The following is an 18,021-nucleotide window of genomic DNA, read 5'->3' on the forward strand; positions in this document are numbered from 1 at the left end:
CGAGAGCCAGTCAAGGGAGCTCTCGCTGTTTCATAATCTTCCCTTGTGATAATAAAATTATTTGTGACAGTAAGATTTTATAAGCGGGTGGACTGGCTTCCTCACTGGGGACAGAGTGTCTCACACTTCAGATTAAACATTAAACCCAAACGCCATCCCTTTGCGAAGGAAGGAGGCAGGGAGGGAGGAGTTGCGGAGGGCAGATAAAACACTTTAAGTCCCGCTTCTGCACTGCTGCTCAAGCCTCTCTCCAGCTTCTCCACACCACCTGGGACTATGAAGGAGAACACAGGTAACACTGCCAGTGCTGTCATTTCCACAAAATCTCTCCATCTGTGCTTAAAAATGTCATTTCACAATAGCAATGCAGTTTCAACTGGAAACAGAATAACTGTTCAAGAGGGTCAAATATGTGTACTGTGTAATATAGTGTGTGTGCTATATACATATTTGAAATATATACATAATTTAATTTGATATAGTTTTGGAGCTAACAGTTTGCATGGCTTTTCCCATGTTGCCATGTTTTGGAATGTCAGACAGGGGACTGGTGAACTGGATACTTCTTCCCTGCCCTGGTGTAAAATCCAGCGATGACCAGCTTGAAATACCAGCCAGCAGCTGGTCAAACCATGTTGTGTATAGAGCTGGTCTAAAGTGTTCAACCAGCTACCGGCTGTTTCAAAACCTAGCTTGAGCTGGTCTAATGTGGTCAACCAGCTACCAGTTGTTTCGAAAACATAGCTTGAGCTGGTCTAAAGTGGTCAACCAGCTACCAGCTGTTTCGAAAACATAGCTTGAGCTGGTCTAAAGTGGTCAACCAGCTACCAGCTGTTTCGAAAACATAGCTTGAGCTGGTCTAAAGTGGTCAACCAGCTACCGGCTGTTTCAAAACCTAGCTTGAGCTGGTCTAAAGTGGTCAACCAGCTACTGGCTGTTTCAAAAGCTAGCTTGAGCTGGTCTAAAGTGGTCAACCAGCTACTGGCTGTTTCAAAAGCTAGCTTGAGCTGGTCTAAAGTGGTCAACCAGCTACTGGCTGTTTCAAAACCTAGCTTGAGCTGGTCTAAAGTCTAACAGGACGCATCTTTACAGCACAATAGATCCTGAAAGCAATGGTCTGAACGTAAAGAATGAATGGAAGGAATGGACAAGCAGCAACGGGAGGGAGGGCTGGAGGGCGGGATGGAGGGATGGAGAGAGGGATGGAGGATGGGGAAGGGATAGAGGGGGAATGAAATGGGAGAAGGAAAGAATGAGGAATGGAGGGAAGAAGGGATGGAAGGTGAAGACTTGCTGACTGAATATTTTTTTTACTCCTATATTATTGATCATTGTTTTACCTTTTTTTATTTGAGTTTACGTGGTGATGCTGAAAGTGACATGGCTGAAAGGCACAATGTGCCCTTAAAACACTGATTTCCAATCCGCGCCTATCAGCTGTGACGTGCTGTCGGTCCTGCAGTACGGCTGTGTGCAGTTGTACACATGCACTTTCACTTGCTATATTCCTCTTGTTATCTTTTATCTTAAATTCAAAGCAAAATATGTTACAGCTGCTTTGTTTCTTGGATTGACAGCATTAACCGGTACTGTTAACTTTACTGCGGAAATACATTTAATATTTGGTACATTAACGGCTGGTTTCAGACAGAGTCCTGGACTAAATTGTGTTTTGTATGTATCTCCATTCAAGATTTTATTTATTCCAGGAATTGGCTTAATATGTGTCTGTGAAGACTTTTAACTTAAGTAATATTTGAATGGGTGGATGTGTGGGTGAAGGTTTTTCCAGTAAGGTATCTTTCCATTTATTAGGTACAGCTACATTTTCCAACACAGAGAATACAATGCTTGAACAAAATAAAATAAACTCAAACATTGAAAAAAAAAATTTGTTTCATTTGTTGAACATCCGAATCAATTAACTGACAACGACAACGACAGTGCAAGGTGGGTGTTTTGAGAAGATTTACAGTATTTTTCCAATCAATATTTATCCCTGATTTATCCTCTGCTCCCCCGATATAGAACACCTCCTTGTATTTGTTGGCCTGGTTGTTTCAGTGTTGCAGCATCTTCTGTGGGAGACGAGGCAACCAAGCCCCTGCTCTCCGCTCCTTCTGTCCGCTTGTCCGCTCTGCGGCCCACCCAGCTGAGCTGTGCTGTAATCGTGTCAGATTAGTGTCCCTCATACGCAGCCGGTGCTGGCAGCCTGCAGCTGGCCAGGAGACCCGTCAAATGACGGAGAGACAATCACGCTGACCCGATTCTCTCCTCTGCCGAGGTGGATATTCCGGGGTTCAGATAGTAAAAGTCCTGCCGTGCGTTTCTTCCGGTTGTGAAATCAACCACTACGCTACAAGCGTTAAGGTTCATGACTGGTTTGATCCCTGGTGTAGCCACAATAACATCTGCACAGCCGTTGGGCCCTTGAGCAAGGCCCTTAACCCTGCATTGCTCCAGGGGAGGATTGTCTCCTGCTTAGTCTAATCAACTGTACGTTGCTCTGGATAAGAGCGTCTGCCAAATGCCATTAATGTAATGTCATGTAATTTCATGAATTGGTTCCACCTTCTGGCTGTAGAATTGTGCTAATAAGCAAACCCAGGCGACTGGAACAAACTACAGTGGAGGACTTTTACTTTCTAAAACCTGGATTAGACTAAGCAGTAGACAATCCTCCCCTGGTTAAGGGCCTTGCTCAAGGGCCCAATGGCTGTGCGGATCTTATCCCAGTCATGTACCTTAACCACTACGCTACAGGCCGCCCTGCATCCTCTGCGTCTCCTTGTCTCAGTGATACTGCTGTGTAACAGCAAGGTTCAGTGCTTACTGTGCTGTTATGCCATCTATGGATGTCTTTCAGATTCTTTTATAAATATCCACGATGAGGCAGCAAATCAGAACGCTAAGCTTCAGCAAGCTTAGTGTCCCAGGCAGACTCTTCGCATTGTAAGCAGGGAGAGAGAGTCTCTGGTCAGTGTGTAAAACACCTGTAGCGCCCTGGGCGCTGTTTACAGAGTTCCACAGTTTCTAAGCAGAGTGGGGGTAGGCAGACGGCTCATATGTTGGTTTTGTGATTGCGGCCAGCACACGGCCCACTGGGGCTGTAACATTTATAGCCGGGATAAGTAAACAGCAGGCTATAAATGTGAACAGCCTGTGTGTGAATGTTTTAATCAAGGCTTTGTTGACCCACGCATTGATTCGAAAGCATCTTGTCTCATAACTGGGAGAATGATGTCACCAGAGCTATAGTTTGCATTGGCGCACAGGTACTGACCACTTTCCGGCGATGAAGATCAGCATTTCAGAAACAGGTTTATCATACACAGGGATGGCATCTGACCTGGTATGCTGGCAGGGTGAGTCGATCTTGAAAAAATATTTGGCAAGTTTTTTTTATACAGTAATCCACAAAAAGTTACTTCATTTCTGTGGTGAGAACACATTAGTGATTTAAAACTGGATTAAAAACTGTGATTTGGGCTGCAACCCTACATCTCTCAAAAGATCTGAGTCTTTATATATTAGCTTTTTTAATATTACAAATACATTAAAAAAAAGAAGGTTTCAGCATGTTAATCAATATTTATATCATATCACATGTGGCACCTGACCATGATATGGCTTTTACCGTGAGCTTTCAATTAGAATGGATGGGGAAAGAGCTGGATGGGGCTATATACTTCAGATAACGTGGTGACCCAATCTTTTAAGCATAAAAGTGTGTAGTATGAGTTGATATTCAATTACTGTTTCATTGAATATGGATCAAATCCACACTTTGGCACTCTCGAATGTTTGACTAATGACAGGTGCTGATATTTAACATCCATTGTGTTGGGTCTGAAGAAAAGCCAGCCTTTCCAAGCTCCGGCAGTAGATACAATTGCTGACAGATGTAATAGCCTACCCTTTGATTTGGATGGTATCGGCTATTATGCAAAAACAAATGCATACAGGCACGTGTCAGTTTATGTGTCAGAGTACAGCTGCTAGCACCAAATGACCTCTGCCTGTAAGGAAATTACGAGCATTATTGCACTTTGGACATATTGACTTGTCATTACCGAGACGTGCAGTCGACACACGGCCCCAGGTATTGGTGTACATACATTCCCAGGTACGTATTTGCAAGAGGTAACCTGATTCTATCCAAATCTATTTGGTATTAGGTATCCTATCGGGAAGGCACACACATTGTTGCTTTTTAACTTTTTTTTTAACCCTAAAATAGCTATAGTCTTTCTTGTCTAATCTACTCCGGTACTTTTCGATATCCTAGTAATTTGCGCTACGTGTTGTTTGTCTGTTGTCTGTGATAATAATAATAATTATGATGATAGTAATAGTAATACACGCTGCTCTGAGGGGAACACATCCGCTTTTCCTCGTTTCCATTATTTCCACTGACTTTCCTGATCTTCCTGACTGGGGTTTTTTAGATCACGCTGTTACATGTGCGAGAATAAATGAAACAAGTACACTGGTCAGCCTTTTCTGTGACGCAAACCTGTTTGACCCGTTTTCTCACTAATGACTCTTGTTGCAGGATATGGGGACATCATGGAGCTGACAGAGTAAGTCACAATATGGTTCTGACTTTTAAAGCACTCGCGCTTTCCACCTCACATGCAAGGAGCTATCCTGCGCGAGGGGTTCTTGCGAAGGCGCTGATGGTGAAACAGGCGGAAGTTTCTGCCCCTGAAGTTTATGAGTTTGCCTTGTTTTTCTTGGCACTGATAAGACTTCACATGGCCTGACCAGGGCTCATCTCTCTGACTCGTCGTAGAGAAGCAGTTGTGTCATTCCCAGACACCCGTACAGAAATGCAACACTTGATCCAAGGTTAAGGCTGAACTCGAAAGAACACAACGTTACAAATGAGTAAAAATAGACTATTAGCAGCTATTGACATCTTTTTGCATGTCATTTCATGCTACAGATTGGAAAGGATATCTTGTAATGCTGCAAATTGTACAATGTATCAGATCTCTAATCAGTTGTATGATATATTAAAGCTCAGTTAAGTCTAATGTCCCGAATGAGATTATTATTTTTATTTTTTTTATTTTTACAGGAAATTCACTTTCAATCCAAAAGAGGGGATTGACAATCCAGCTCTGGTCATCTCGGATGATGCAGGTCCAGTTCCCTCCCTCTCTCTTTCTCCTTCTATCTCTCTCTCTCTCCCCCCTCTTTAAGATGTTGAGGAACGTCTGCATGTCAGCCATAGATCTTGCTTTCATCCCTTTTGAATGTGATTAAATGATAGATATGCTTTGCTTTGATTACTTATCTGACAGGAAACCAAAACATATATTTTTGTTTTGGTATATACTTATTTTTCGAGTCAGAGTTTTGATTGTTTCTGTTTTTGAAGCTGAAAATGATCAGTAGCTATCTCTTTGGAATCAATAACAAAATCAATGTTGCATTAGTATTCAGTCTTGGGTTTTCTTTCTTGAAGCTGTTCAGACTGAAAGAGCATCTGTGTTTCTGTCTATACTCTCAGAAATAAAGTGACAGTGACGGTACATTTTGCAAGTTCAAATTTATCTATTTATCAATTTCACTTCCGTGACTTTGCGTCTGAGAGTGTAGCAGACTGAGGCAGTACAGCAGCTCTTATCTGTGCACCTACACTGTAATGAAATACCGGTGTCCCCTCACCCGCCCCCCCCCCCCCGCCCACAGCACCTGCTCCAGGGCCGGAGCTGCGCCTCTGCGTGCTGAAGCGCAAGGCGGGAGAGAGCTACGGGTTCCACATGCGTGTAGAGAGCGGCTGCCGGGGTCATGTGATCCGGCAGGTGGAGCCGTGGGGCGTGGCGGAGCGGGCCGGACTGAGGGACGGGGACCGGCTGCTGGAGGTCAACGAGACCTTCGTGGACGACCTCGAGCACCTGGAGGTGAGAGAGGAACCCCCCGGTATCCGTCTCCTGCCACTGTACCCAAATCTGTGCTCAGTGCCTGTGTCTGTGTCTGTGCTCAGTGTCTGTACCTGTATCTGTGCTCAGTGTCTGTACCTGTGTCTGTGTTCAGTGTCTGTACCTGTATCTGTGCTCAATGTCTGTATCAGAGCTCAGTGCCTGTACCTGCATCTGTGTGCAGTCTCTCTACCTGTATTTCTGCTCAGTCTTTGTACCTGTATCTGTGCTACTTGTCTGTTCCTGTATAAATAGACTGCATCGATATAACGCTTTTATCCAAAGCTCAGTGCCTGTACCTGTATCTGTGCAGTGTCTGTATCAGTGCTCAGTGTCTGTATCAGTGCTCACTGTCTGTACCTGTATCTGTGCACAGTGTCTGTATCTGTGCTCAGTGTCTGTACCTGTATCTGTGCACAGTGTCTGTATCTGTGCTCAGTGTCTCTATCAGTGCTCAGTGCCTGTACCTGTATCTGTGCACAGTGTCTGTATCTGTGCACAGTGTCTGTATCTGTGCTCAGTGTCTGTACCTGTGCTCAGTGTCTGTACCTGTATCCGTGCTCAGTGTCTGTATCATAGCTCAGTGTCTGTATCTGTGCTCAGTGCCTGTACCTGTATCTGTGCTCAGTGTCTGTATCTGTGCTCAGTGTCTGTATCAGAGCTCAGTGTCTGTATCAGAGCTCAGTGCCTGTGTGTCTGTATTTCAGGTCGCTCAGAGTATCCAGGTGGGGGGGCCTCAGCTGTGTCTGCTGGTGCTGGGAGGAGAGGAGTATGACCAGGCCTTGTCAGAGGGTCTGGATCTCCGGGCCCTGACCAGGGACCACCGCGGGCAGGACTGCGCCCGGCCCCGACTCTGCCACATCACCAGGGACCCCGGGACTGGCATGGGCATCAGCATCGTTGTCGTCGATGGTATGGCACTAGAGTACCAACTCATTGCCTCTGATCTGTACCTGTATCTGTGCTGTCTGTACCTGTGTTCAGTCTCTGTACCTATATCTGATCTGTGCCTGTACCTGTATCTGATCTGTGTTCAGTGTCTGTACCTGTATCTGTGCTGTCTGTACCTGTGTTCAATGTCTGTACCTGTATCTGATCTGTGTTCAGTGTCTGTACCTGTATCTGTGCTGTCTGTACCTGTATCTGATCTGTGTTCAGTTTCTGTACTTGTATCTGTGTGCAGTGTCTCTACCTGTATCTGTGTGCAGTGTTTCTACCTGTATCTGTGCTCAGAGTCTGTACCTGTATCTGTGCCTCCGATCTGTGCCTGTACCTGTATCTGATCTGTATGAGACTAGAGTACCGACTCATAGAGGAAACGCAGCTACTTACACCATACAGTGTACAATTTGCTGTGGCGTAACCTTGACTACCCAGAGGACTCTACACTCAAACTCATCAAAGAGAGGTGACACCTCGCCTCTGTCTGCCTATACGAGCTGTTTCAGCTCGTGCTGCATACCTGCTAGCATGCACTTCGCCCCAGTTGAGAAAGGACATTGTGGTGATGGGCTGGACCTAAAATCAGAAGTTGGAATTCCAAATGTATTTGCTAAAAAATAATTAGTCCCATCTGAGGTCAGTTCTCTCTGTCCATCCAGTGTGAACACACCTCATTACAGCTAACGCTGTCACTGCTGTGTGATTTATGCCTTTCCTCTGCTTTAATTAAAATGGTGTCTCTGTAACAAACTCAGTGTGCCCCTTCCAGCGAGTGTTAATCTGATAATAGCTTTGTGAAAATTGAAAAGGGTGTACGTGTGTGTGCTTCGCAGGAGAGAGAGGCAAGTACTCTGTGAGCACTGCGCCCGGGGGTCCTGCAGAACGAGCAGGGGTGCAGAAGGGGGACCACCTGGTGTGGATCAACGGTGCCGTCGCATCAGAACTCACACAGTCTGCAATCAACAAGATGGTGGGTCCAAACCACCAGAACCTTCCTCGGTTTGCTCAGCATATGACTCTAAACTTAAGTGTTATTAACGAGAGTTAAATATGAATGCTTCAATTCATTCATTGCATCACTTCTTTGTCTATGATGCTCCAGATAGAAGCCTAGTTTGTTAAAGGGTGCCCGTACCCAAAATGAGCATCTGCCTACATCTGTTCAACATATCATAAAAATAACTTTCCCATTCTCGTAAGCGAAATACGTCACGCATCACAATTTATTTTATTGGACTACGTCGGTCCCGTAACACTTCAGTGAGCAGACATATTGCGAATACTTGACGAAGATGTGATGTCAAGTTGTTGACAGCTCAAACCGGAAACTTCTCAATCCAATGTAAACACAGTGGAGCATATATGCGAAATCATGCAGAGAATTTGCTGTTTGTTTTTTGATCTAGGAGCCACTGAACAGGGATTATCCGCATTTAGTATGCTCAGGTGGAGAAAGTGATGATTCAGATGATGACATTACGGGACCTCCAGCACAATCTCTAGCTCACAAGGATCACATAAAACCTGCATTGGATTCTGTTTCAGGACTGAAGTAGACCAATAGAATAAACAAAATATGACGTTATGCGTGACTTATTTAGCTCATGAGAATGGGGAAAAGTAATTTTTACGATACATTGACGGGATCTAGGCATATGCTCATTTTGGGGTGCGCAGGGACCCTTTAAGCGTTTGCGTGACCCCGGCCTGAACGTGCGTGTTCCCCCTCAGGTGAAGAGGTGTGGGAACCATCTGACCGTGCTGGTGATTGACAGCGAGAGCGAGCAGAGCTATGCCCGCCGGCGGATGCCCATCCTGCCCGCCATGGCCGGCACCCACAACCTGCCGCACCGCCCCCTGAGGCTCCACCTGGTGCAGGGGCCCGACGGCTACGGCTTCCTGCTCAGGCAGGAGAAGTCTGCCTCGGGGCGTATCGGTGAGGACACACACATTACATTACATTACATTACATGTTATGGTCGGGCGACCTGTAGCGTAGTGGTTAAGGTAAATGATTGGGACACGCAAGGTCGGGGGTTTGAATCCCGGTGTAGCCACAATAAGATCCGCACAGCCGTTGGGCCCTTGAGCGAGGCCCTTAACCCTGCATTGCTCCAGGGGAGGATTGTCTCCTGCTTAGTCTAATCAACTGTACGTCGCTCTGGATAAGAGTGTCTGCCAAATGCCATTAATGTAATATGTAATGTAATGTTATTTGGCTGACGCTTTTATCCAAAGCGACTCACAGTTTATTAGACTAAGCAGGAGACAATCCTCCCCTGGAGCAATGCAGGGTTAAAGGGCCTTGCTCAAGGGCCCAACGGCTGTGCGGATCTTATTGTGGCTACACCGGGGATCGAACCACCGACCTTGCGGGTCCCAATCATGTACCTTAACGTGGAGAGAACATAGGCACACATTTTCACATTCGCACAGTACATTTCTACACACAAACACATACAAACATACACACATACACCGCCTGCGTGTTCAGACCACAGGCTGCGTGAGGTGGACGCTGAGAGTCCGGCGGAGAAGGCGGGGATACAGGACGGAGACGCGCTATTGGCCGTGAACGGGGAGGCGGTGGAGAGCATGGAGCATGATGACATCGTCCACCGGATCCGGCAGAGTGGACGACGCGTCACCCTCACCATCGTCCACACCCAGGGAAAGGACTTCTTCACCCAGGTGGGTGGAGAGAAGGGGGAAAATTCACGTTCCATACTTTACATTACGTTAATGGCATTTGGCAGACGCTCTTATCCAGAGCGACGTACAACAAAGTGCAAAGTACCCATAGCCAGGGATAAGGGCGCTGAAAGACCCTAGAAGGAAGTACAATTTCAACTGCTACCTGCACAACAAAGATAAGGACCAGGGCCTATTTGATCATCAGATTTTTATTTTCCTTAAATAATACCACACAATTATATGAATCAATAGCTTACCTAGCCAAACAAAACCAGCAAAGGTATCATCCTAATGACACAAGTAAATAACACAACTACAGACAACAGTTAAGGTTTACATGGCGGTACGGAGGGACAGGGAGAGGTGCAGCTTCAGACTGCACTTGAAAGTGGCAACGAAATTGGGGGAGTTTGTTCCCTCCACGGGGAGTTCATCCCACCACCGTGGAGCCAGAACAGACAGTAGTCGTGAGGGAGAAGTGAGAGGGCGCCAGGCCTCCTGTGGCGGCTGAACGAATACACAGCCCAGATCTCAGACTCTTTGTGTACCGTGGTTGCAGAAACTATTCAGACCCCTACCCTTTTTGGACACGTTATTGTGTAGTAGATTTGGCCATTTTTGCCAATCAATCAATCTACACTCAATAACCCATAATGACAAAGTGAAAACATGTTGGTTTTTTTAAATTATTTGCAAACATGAACTGGGCCACTCAAGGACAGTCAGAGCCTTGCCCAGAAGCCACTCCAGCGTCGTCTTGGCTGTATGCTTTGGGTCATTGTCGGGCTGAAAGGTGAACTGCCGCCCCAGTCTGAGGTAGCGTGCACTCTGGAGCAGGTTTTCTTCAAGGACCTCTCTGTATTTGGCTGCATTCATCCTTCCCTCAATTCTGACCAGTCTCCTTGTCCTTGCTGCTGAGGAGTAGCCCCATAGCATGATGCTGCCACCACCATGCTTCAGATGTTCACCAATAATAATTTAGCATTATTGTTTGATGTTGGCCCTAGAGCTTACAACATTGTGGGTTTCTGCATCACCTTGGGAAAACAACATTGTCATCTAATTTAAGTTAAGATACATAGGAAGCCTTAAGTGGAGCCTTCACTAAAAAATGTTGTACCATACCTTCCAATTTTGCAGGCATGAATGCTGAAAACCAATACTGTTTTCTCTTTGGGAAATGTCCATATATTACTATTATTTTCAATAATGCCCAATTCACAAAGCCTTTGTCACAATATGCTTGGACCATTTTGCTACAGTGTGGCATATTTGCTAAGTATTATCAATTATGAAAATAGTGCATTGCAGTCCTGTCAATGACGATTTATTGAAAAAATTGACCTTTATAAATACATTTTTCACAACCTTTGTTCTTAGTTATTAAACAGATGACTAGCTTTCAGTGTAGATAAGGGTTACAACTAAAGGTAAGGAACAATATATTACATTCTATATAAAAGGTTAAGTTGCACACTGAAACTATGCACATATTATGCAACACCGTCATCATTGGTAAAGTATATTGTGAGTTAATTTAATTTGTTAATTTGTTAATTGGCTAATTTGTGTTTTTTTCTCCTACCCAAGTTGGGTCTGTCTCCTCTAGTTTTCTGTGAAGAGTTCCTCCATGAAAAAGAACAGAATACAACAGCGCCCTCTGCTGTTCCTCCAAAAGAAGCACAGGCTGATCTCCCCTGCCCGCGTCTATGCGTCCTTGAAAGAGGGCCCACTGGATTCGGCTTCCACCTGGGCTGCTTTGAGCAAGAGCCAGGAACCTTCGTAGGCCAGGTGCTGCTCCTTGTCTTTGGGTGTTCAGTGCCAATGAAATGGTCCCGTCCCATTTATTCAGCACTCAGCAATCACATCCTCAATTGGGTTACAGTTCATAGTTACACTTTTTTTAAGCGCACCGGAAGTTGCAAGACTGACGCAGTCTCATGTCCCTCTCCCTCTCTAGGTGGCGTTAGGTGGACCAGGACAGAAGGCTGGTCTCTTTCAAGGCGACGTAGTTGTGGAGGTGAACGGGCAGAACGTGGAGGAGGAATACCTGGAGGATGTGGCCCTGCTGGTGAAGGAGGGAGGGCAGTCTCTCAGCATGTTGGTGGTGGACAGGCCTGGATACACGAGGCTGAAACAGAGTGGCACAGCAATTGCGCCAAGCCTCATTCCACATTGTGCTGAGGTAACAACATGCAAACATGCACACACAAGTATACATAAACATGCACACAAGGGCAATAATAAAAAGGGGTAAAACATAATGGAATTGTGGCAAACTTGCCAGGAAGAGGATGCAGGTGCGTATTATCCCCACAGATGGCAAGGGATATGGTGGGGGAGGCCATAAGTAATCCAAGGATCGTAGTTTAAGAAATGCAGACATTGGTTGTGTCTTGGGGTCCCCAAGAAAAATAAAACATAAAACGGCACGATGGCTCCAAAATGGAAGGAGAAGCACCTACTTTCAAATATGGTGGTGGGTCATTGATGTTTTGGAGATGTTTTGCTGCCAGTGGTCCAGGGGCACCATTTAAGATCAATGGCACAATTAATTCAACAAAGTACCAGGAATTTAGCCAAAAAAGCTGGTTGCCTCTGTTAGGAAGCTGAGATTTTGTCAAAGATTCTCAAATGCGTCTCTAACCGTATCAGAAATTATAGGAAAACACTTATGGCTGTCACACATAGGAAAATACAGTTTATGTCAATAACTGTATTATTTTTTAGTGTACAGTATTTTTTCTGCATATTTATCAAGGGTGACAATAATGCTGGAGCCCACTGTAAGGAACATAAACACTTGCACATTAATTTAGTAACTAGCTAACACACAAAAGCATTGTGTGCAAACTTTGGCCTTTGTTCAGGTCAACAGTGAAGAAAAGGAGTACACAAAACAAGGTGTTTTTCAAAGAGAACACCAGGGGCGATATATTGCACAAAAACAGGGAATCGAAACTGGCCTGTAGCAGCTGGATAGAAGAAATATGAAAAAGTCAAATGTATTTTCAATGCTTACTGTTGCATGCTGTAAAGCTGATCACCTGACCAAGGCAGCGGAAATCTATTTCAAAACAAATAAAAATGTTGTCGCCTAGCAACCGGATAATTCCAACCCACAGCCTTCTGCTGTTCACTTACCGCAGCAAAAATTTCTGCACTGCCATGCTGTCCTCCTAGGTGGGCAGAGAGGAGTCTGTCACTGGTGTAAGCAAGCTGTACTCACCGCTGAAAGGCCAACACACAGTGAATGCTAATCAGCACAGAATTATCATAAATGTTTGCCACAATGCACTGTCCTGGATTTCATTAATAATATATCGTTTCCTCTTTTCTCCTTTAAGGGTGAAAAGACCGTAGACGATTCTGTAATGTGACAGAACAGCAGTGATCTCAAAATGAGCCATTTTGTTTAGAAAATAGCAGTGAAGAAGAAAGCACCATTCCTTTGGTGCTGAGAGAGAATGCGCCAGGGAATGCAACAGAAGGTGCAACACTGGCCATGACACTGCCAGTCCTGCAGAAACTGCAAGAGGCCCCGTTTTGAATGAGTGGCAAATTAAGTGATTTTTCCTGTGAGGGGAACAAGAACTGCACCTCCTAAGGAGCTTTTTTTCGGAGATGTATGGATGGATAGTCTTATATGTGTGTTCATGTCTACGTATTTACATGTGTATTCATGCTTGTGTATATGCACCTGTACCTGTGTATGTGGGTGTGTGCGTGTGTGTATGTGAAACTATGTGGGACCGCTGGACACCAAAAGACAGACTACTACGCCCTGCCTACCTTTTTAATCCTACGCACAGAACTTACGCCAGGGCATTACTGCCTAAATCTGAGCCTTACAGTCCACACAGGTGCTCCTGAATTGTATCCTGGATGCCCAGGTGTCAGAGATCCCCCTGATGATCACGTGTCACATAAGAGAATGTGAGAGAAAGATCAGCAGTAGAAAATGAGAAAAAAAAGCAGCAGATCATTTCACAGGAACTTTAGTGAAACCATACCCAGCACACATTTACAACATGAGCAAATTCCAGACAAAGCAACAGAATTCATCAATTATCAACTCACTAATGAACAGTATTAATGACGAATTAAAAACAAACGGTATGCAATATATATAATCACAAAATATCTGTCTTCTTTATCTGTATATATTCATGTGATGTGTGATCTGTATTGATTCAGGTGTACTGGATACATATAACATGTGCAAATACAATATACTTAATACTTTGTTAATTGAATTTGTTTATATAATGATTGCCTGTTTTTTTTTATCATTTTATTGTTTAAACGTTTTTGGAATGGAAATGAAGTTACTGTATAAAGGAACGGGCAAGAGAGTAGATGCCTTTTTGGGTTGTCTGAATGATTATTTGAAACACAGTAGCAGCATGAACCCAGTTCCCTTTTGCTATGGGTATTTTCAAAATAATGTAATAACATGCTGGCTTGACTGCAAAGCAACTTGAGGAATTATAACAACAATAATAGCAGCAACAATGATGAAAAACCACCCATGATGGACTAAAATTTAAGTCACGTATACTAAAATGAATATGAATTTTAAATGTTCCAGTCAATTTAGCTTTTCAATATTCCATTTGGAAAATGTTTGTTAGGAATATTTGAGAACATTGAGAGGTAATTGACTATTCCAATTCAGTGGACTTATTCAGTCCCTGTCCTTACACAAGAATTTGCATAGCATCTCTGTTTGGCACTCTGACATAAGAAATGGGTTGGGCTTATGTCCCTGTGATATACTGGAATCAGAAAGTGAAAGGAGGATCCTACTTTAACACCAGCCACTGGAAACCTCTGCAATGGGGGCATGAGTCTGTGATTCATCCACCTCACCACACACCTCTTTTCTGAAATATGAGATTATGAGTCCTTTCACATTCTCACAGCCTGAACAAGCATTGTGGAAACAAGTAGTTTCAAGACATAATAGTTCCCACAAGCTCTTTTGGCTAATGTAACAATATAGAAAAAAATCTAAATGTTTACTTCTGGACCAATATGCGTATCTGTCTCAAAGATTGAAGTTGATCTGGTTATGCGGGTTTTCAGTTATCAATGTGAAAACGTGTCAGTCAGTTGTGGGGAAAAAGTCAGTCAGTTAGGGGAGATCGGAAAAGGGATGCTCAGTGGAGTGTTCAAAGCAAAACACAAAACAAGGAATTAATTTGTAAGTTATATAACTTAGGCAAGCGGGCCAAAATAATACACAAAACTCTGATGACGTATGGCCTGCCTGCAGCAGGCTGTCAAACTCCCCGCCGTCTGCTCTGTGCTTCCAAACTAAACCAAACCTGAAAAAAGGGCATGACTGCCTTACTTATCAGATGTCAGTTAAAAGTTAAAGTTTATAAGTTAAAAGTGTTCTTATCTTTTTTAAAGGTTTCATTTTTCTAAACATTTCCCCAAATCGATCATTATTATATCAAGTCTGGCCAGAGACACCCTGTAGTATCTTCAAAGACCCTCAGGCAGCTGTGGACCCCATGTTGAAAAGCCAGGGTCTATACTCTAGCCTACATTAAGCCAAAACTATAAAGGAGTGATGAAATTGGCCATCAAGCATTTACAAGCTTCATAAAACGCTAAAACCTACCTAGGTCAACACAGCATTGTTTAAAACAATTCAGGTAAGCGCACCATGCACAGGTTGTGATCTTCACATCATAAAACAATGCACAACTGTGATACCCACAACACTTTTACAAGTTATTGAGCAACTGTACCAAAATGCCTGTATACCCACAACTTGTGCTTCTGATTTGTGAGATAGTAGCAGTAGATGCATGTTTCATCACCTTGTATAAATATTCCGTTTTAGAGGATGGGTTAATCACATGGGATTTAGTCAAAGCCTCAGCCATCAGGGTTTGCTTGCTCAGTGGAGGCTTTGACCAAGTGGCCCCAGTAACTAAGAGTGGGGGCTTAGATAGATCCAGAATAGAAGAGCCTCATCTCTTAAAATAATGTAGTATGTCTGAAACTTTTCACATAACAACAATAAAAACAGTTTTCCACATTCTGCCTGACATTGTAGAGCCACGGGCTTGTGTGTTGAAACCATCCAGGGGACCAGGGATTTGACACAAAATCCAGTGGTTATTGCCGTTTATTAAACCTAATATCTTAATAAAAGTCCATTAAAAAGGGTCCACTGCAGGCACCGATTTCTTATTCGGAGCCGCCCAGAGGACGATAGAAGACTTAACATTCCAATTCAACCCTTCACGTTTAGGTACCCAGTGCGCATACTCCGCTTCCAAGAAAGACCCATAGTCAAACATGGCAGCCTCCATGAACTGACTTCATGCGCCATTGAGCAGCTCCCATCGGGATCCATGGAACCGATAAGCAGAAGCTGCTACCAGTACTTACATATCTCGATGAAACCACCGTCTCGTTAACATTAGTTGACCAGATTTAAGCCTTAGATTGTGTTCTGTCATAGACATGTCCCCTTTATCGTAGATATTATAACTTCAATTGCAACAGTAACCACTCGGTACACATCAGAAATTGATTTGTATATTGATAATTGACAGGGGCGGTGTTTTTGTGGGTGGGTCGTTCATTTTAACTCAGGCAGTTCATTTGGTAGCACACGGTGTGGGTCCTTCGTAGCGGAGGTGACATTCAATCGAGGCAGTCTGGATAAGACGGTTTGGGGTTGACGAAAATAATCTAGAAAACATGGCACAAGCAGCACAGAAACTTGTGGCCAAAGCTCCACAATTAGTCAGCGGTAAGACTTACCTTATCAAAATGTTATTTACCTGACTACAGAAACGCAATATTAACTTCCGCTGTTAGTGTTAGCGTTTCAATTCAATGGTGTAGCAAGCTTGCTAGCTACATCAACTAACGTTACAACTAGGCCGTCTTTACACTGTAACTTCGGAATGGCAATCATTTTATGGAGTGAAATACGTATTTTCAGGCATTTAGGAAGCACCGTGCGTGAATGCATTAATTATTCGAATGTTCATTAGTTGGCTATTAGACATGAAATAAATGTTTTCTCAATGTAACTAACTAGCTTGCGTGCTAGCTAGCTAACTTTTGTATAGCAGTGAACTGATGCAGCATACAATGCTATATATAAAATACAATAAAACATTTAGCTATGCACTTGTATTATATAAGGCTTTCGTTTTCTACATTTTTGTTTATAGCTCGTTTGGCATTTTCCATGAGTTTACTGCACTATTACGTAACGTTTATTTAACACTCGTCACCTGTAAGTACCAATAAATATGAACGATTATACATACTGTCATATTCTGATAAACGCATGTGCAACTTGGGGGAGCGAAGGGATGATAAACATACACGTGTAATGATGTAACCTTTTGCATGGTCTTCTATTGCAGCTGCAGTCACCTACTCAAAACCCCGGCTAGCAACATTCTGGCGCTATGCGCGCGTGGAGCTTGTGCCTCCGTCCCCAGCAGAGATTCCCAAGGCCATCGAGAGCGCCTTAGGGCTTGTCAAGAGCTTCCAAGCGGGTCGTCTTGGTCAGACCACAGTTAGGGTACGTATGAAATAACATTACATTAATGGCATTTGGCAGACGCTCTTATCCAGAGCGACGTACAACAAAGTGCATACCCCATAACCAGGGATAAATGCGCTGAAATGGAAATGGTATTTCATGCAAGTCTTAACTCATTCATGTCCTTTAATAGTAAATGCTTTTATTATACATAAAATGTATTGATTATTCATTAAAATAATTGTTTCCAGTCCGGTAGCTATATTATTTATTAGATTTTGATATTAAACAAAAAGGTCTACTTTGTTTTCACAATTGCAATTTATGTTAATGTGGTGCTTCCCAGGAGGCCTTGCGGAACGGTCTCGTCGCCACGGAAGTACTGATGTGGTTCTACATCGGAGAGATCATCGGGAAAGGAAGCATCGTTGGATACAATGTGTAGCCTAAATCGTAGACTCCTGTGGCCTGCTGTTCCCCTTTGAGTGCTTCTGTAAATGGTCTTTGCCTCCTGTTTTGGGATCCAATAAATTTATGTTTAAAAGTAATACTGTTGTTTTTAATCATTTATGTGCTACACACTGTTTCTAAACATGTTTGGCAGAGCAGACCTTTGTCCCAAACATTATGGGGCTCACTGTATGTACATGAACCACTGCCTCGCAGGATGACTGATAAGCTCTGCCGAGCATGTTTAGAGACTGTGTGTGTGTACGTATATATATATATAACACACATGAGCCTTTTATTTGGAAAACTAATACTGGGTCTCCCTTTGCTCTCAAAACAGCCTCCATTATTTGTGGCATGGATTCCACAAAATGTTGAAAACGTCGAGTTCCATGTTGACATGATTGCATGATGCAATTTCTGCAGATTTGTCAGCTGCACATTCATGCTGCGAATCTCCTGTTCTACCGCATCCCA

The 18,021-nt window shown here is 43.7% G+C and overlaps 2 protein-coding genes across 2 annotated transcripts; both read left to right on the top strand.

Annotated features, from left to right (window-relative positions):
* Nucleotides 1-276: 276 nt before the first annotated feature.
* Nucleotides 277-12,946, top strand: nherf4b (NHERF family PDZ scaffold protein 4b). Its single transcript, XM_061247978.1, has 11 exons — nt 277-292; nt 4,556-4,583; nt 5,084-5,148; nt 5,701-5,912; nt 6,638-6,842; nt 7,706-7,842; nt 8,604-8,808; nt 9,367-9,563; nt 11,157-11,357; nt 11,527-11,751; nt 12,914-12,946. Exons 1-11 carry the CDS (start codon nt 277-279, stop codon nt 12,944-12,946), a joined length of 1,524 nt encoding a protein of 507 aa, XP_061103962.1.
* A 3,240-nt stretch (nt 12,947-16,186) lies between these two features.
* On the top strand, nt 16,187-17,642 carry atp5l (ATP synthase, H+ transporting, mitochondrial F0 complex, subunit g). The gene is made up of 3 exons (XM_061249155.1): nt 16,187-16,344; nt 16,973-17,133; nt 17,441-17,642. Exons 1-3 carry the CDS (start codon nt 16,293-16,295, stop codon nt 17,537-17,539), a joined length of 312 nt encoding a protein of 103 aa, XP_061105139.1. The 5' UTR covers nt 16,187-16,292; the 3' UTR covers nt 17,540-17,642.
* The last annotated feature ends 379 nt before the right edge of the window (nt 17,643-18,021 follow it).

Source organism: Conger conger, chromosome 7 (genome assembly GCF_963514075.1).
Source record: "Conger conger chromosome 7, fConCon1.1, whole genome shotgun sequence".
Classification (NCBI taxonomy): Eukaryota; Metazoa; Chordata; class Actinopteri; order Anguilliformes; family Congridae; genus Conger; species Conger conger.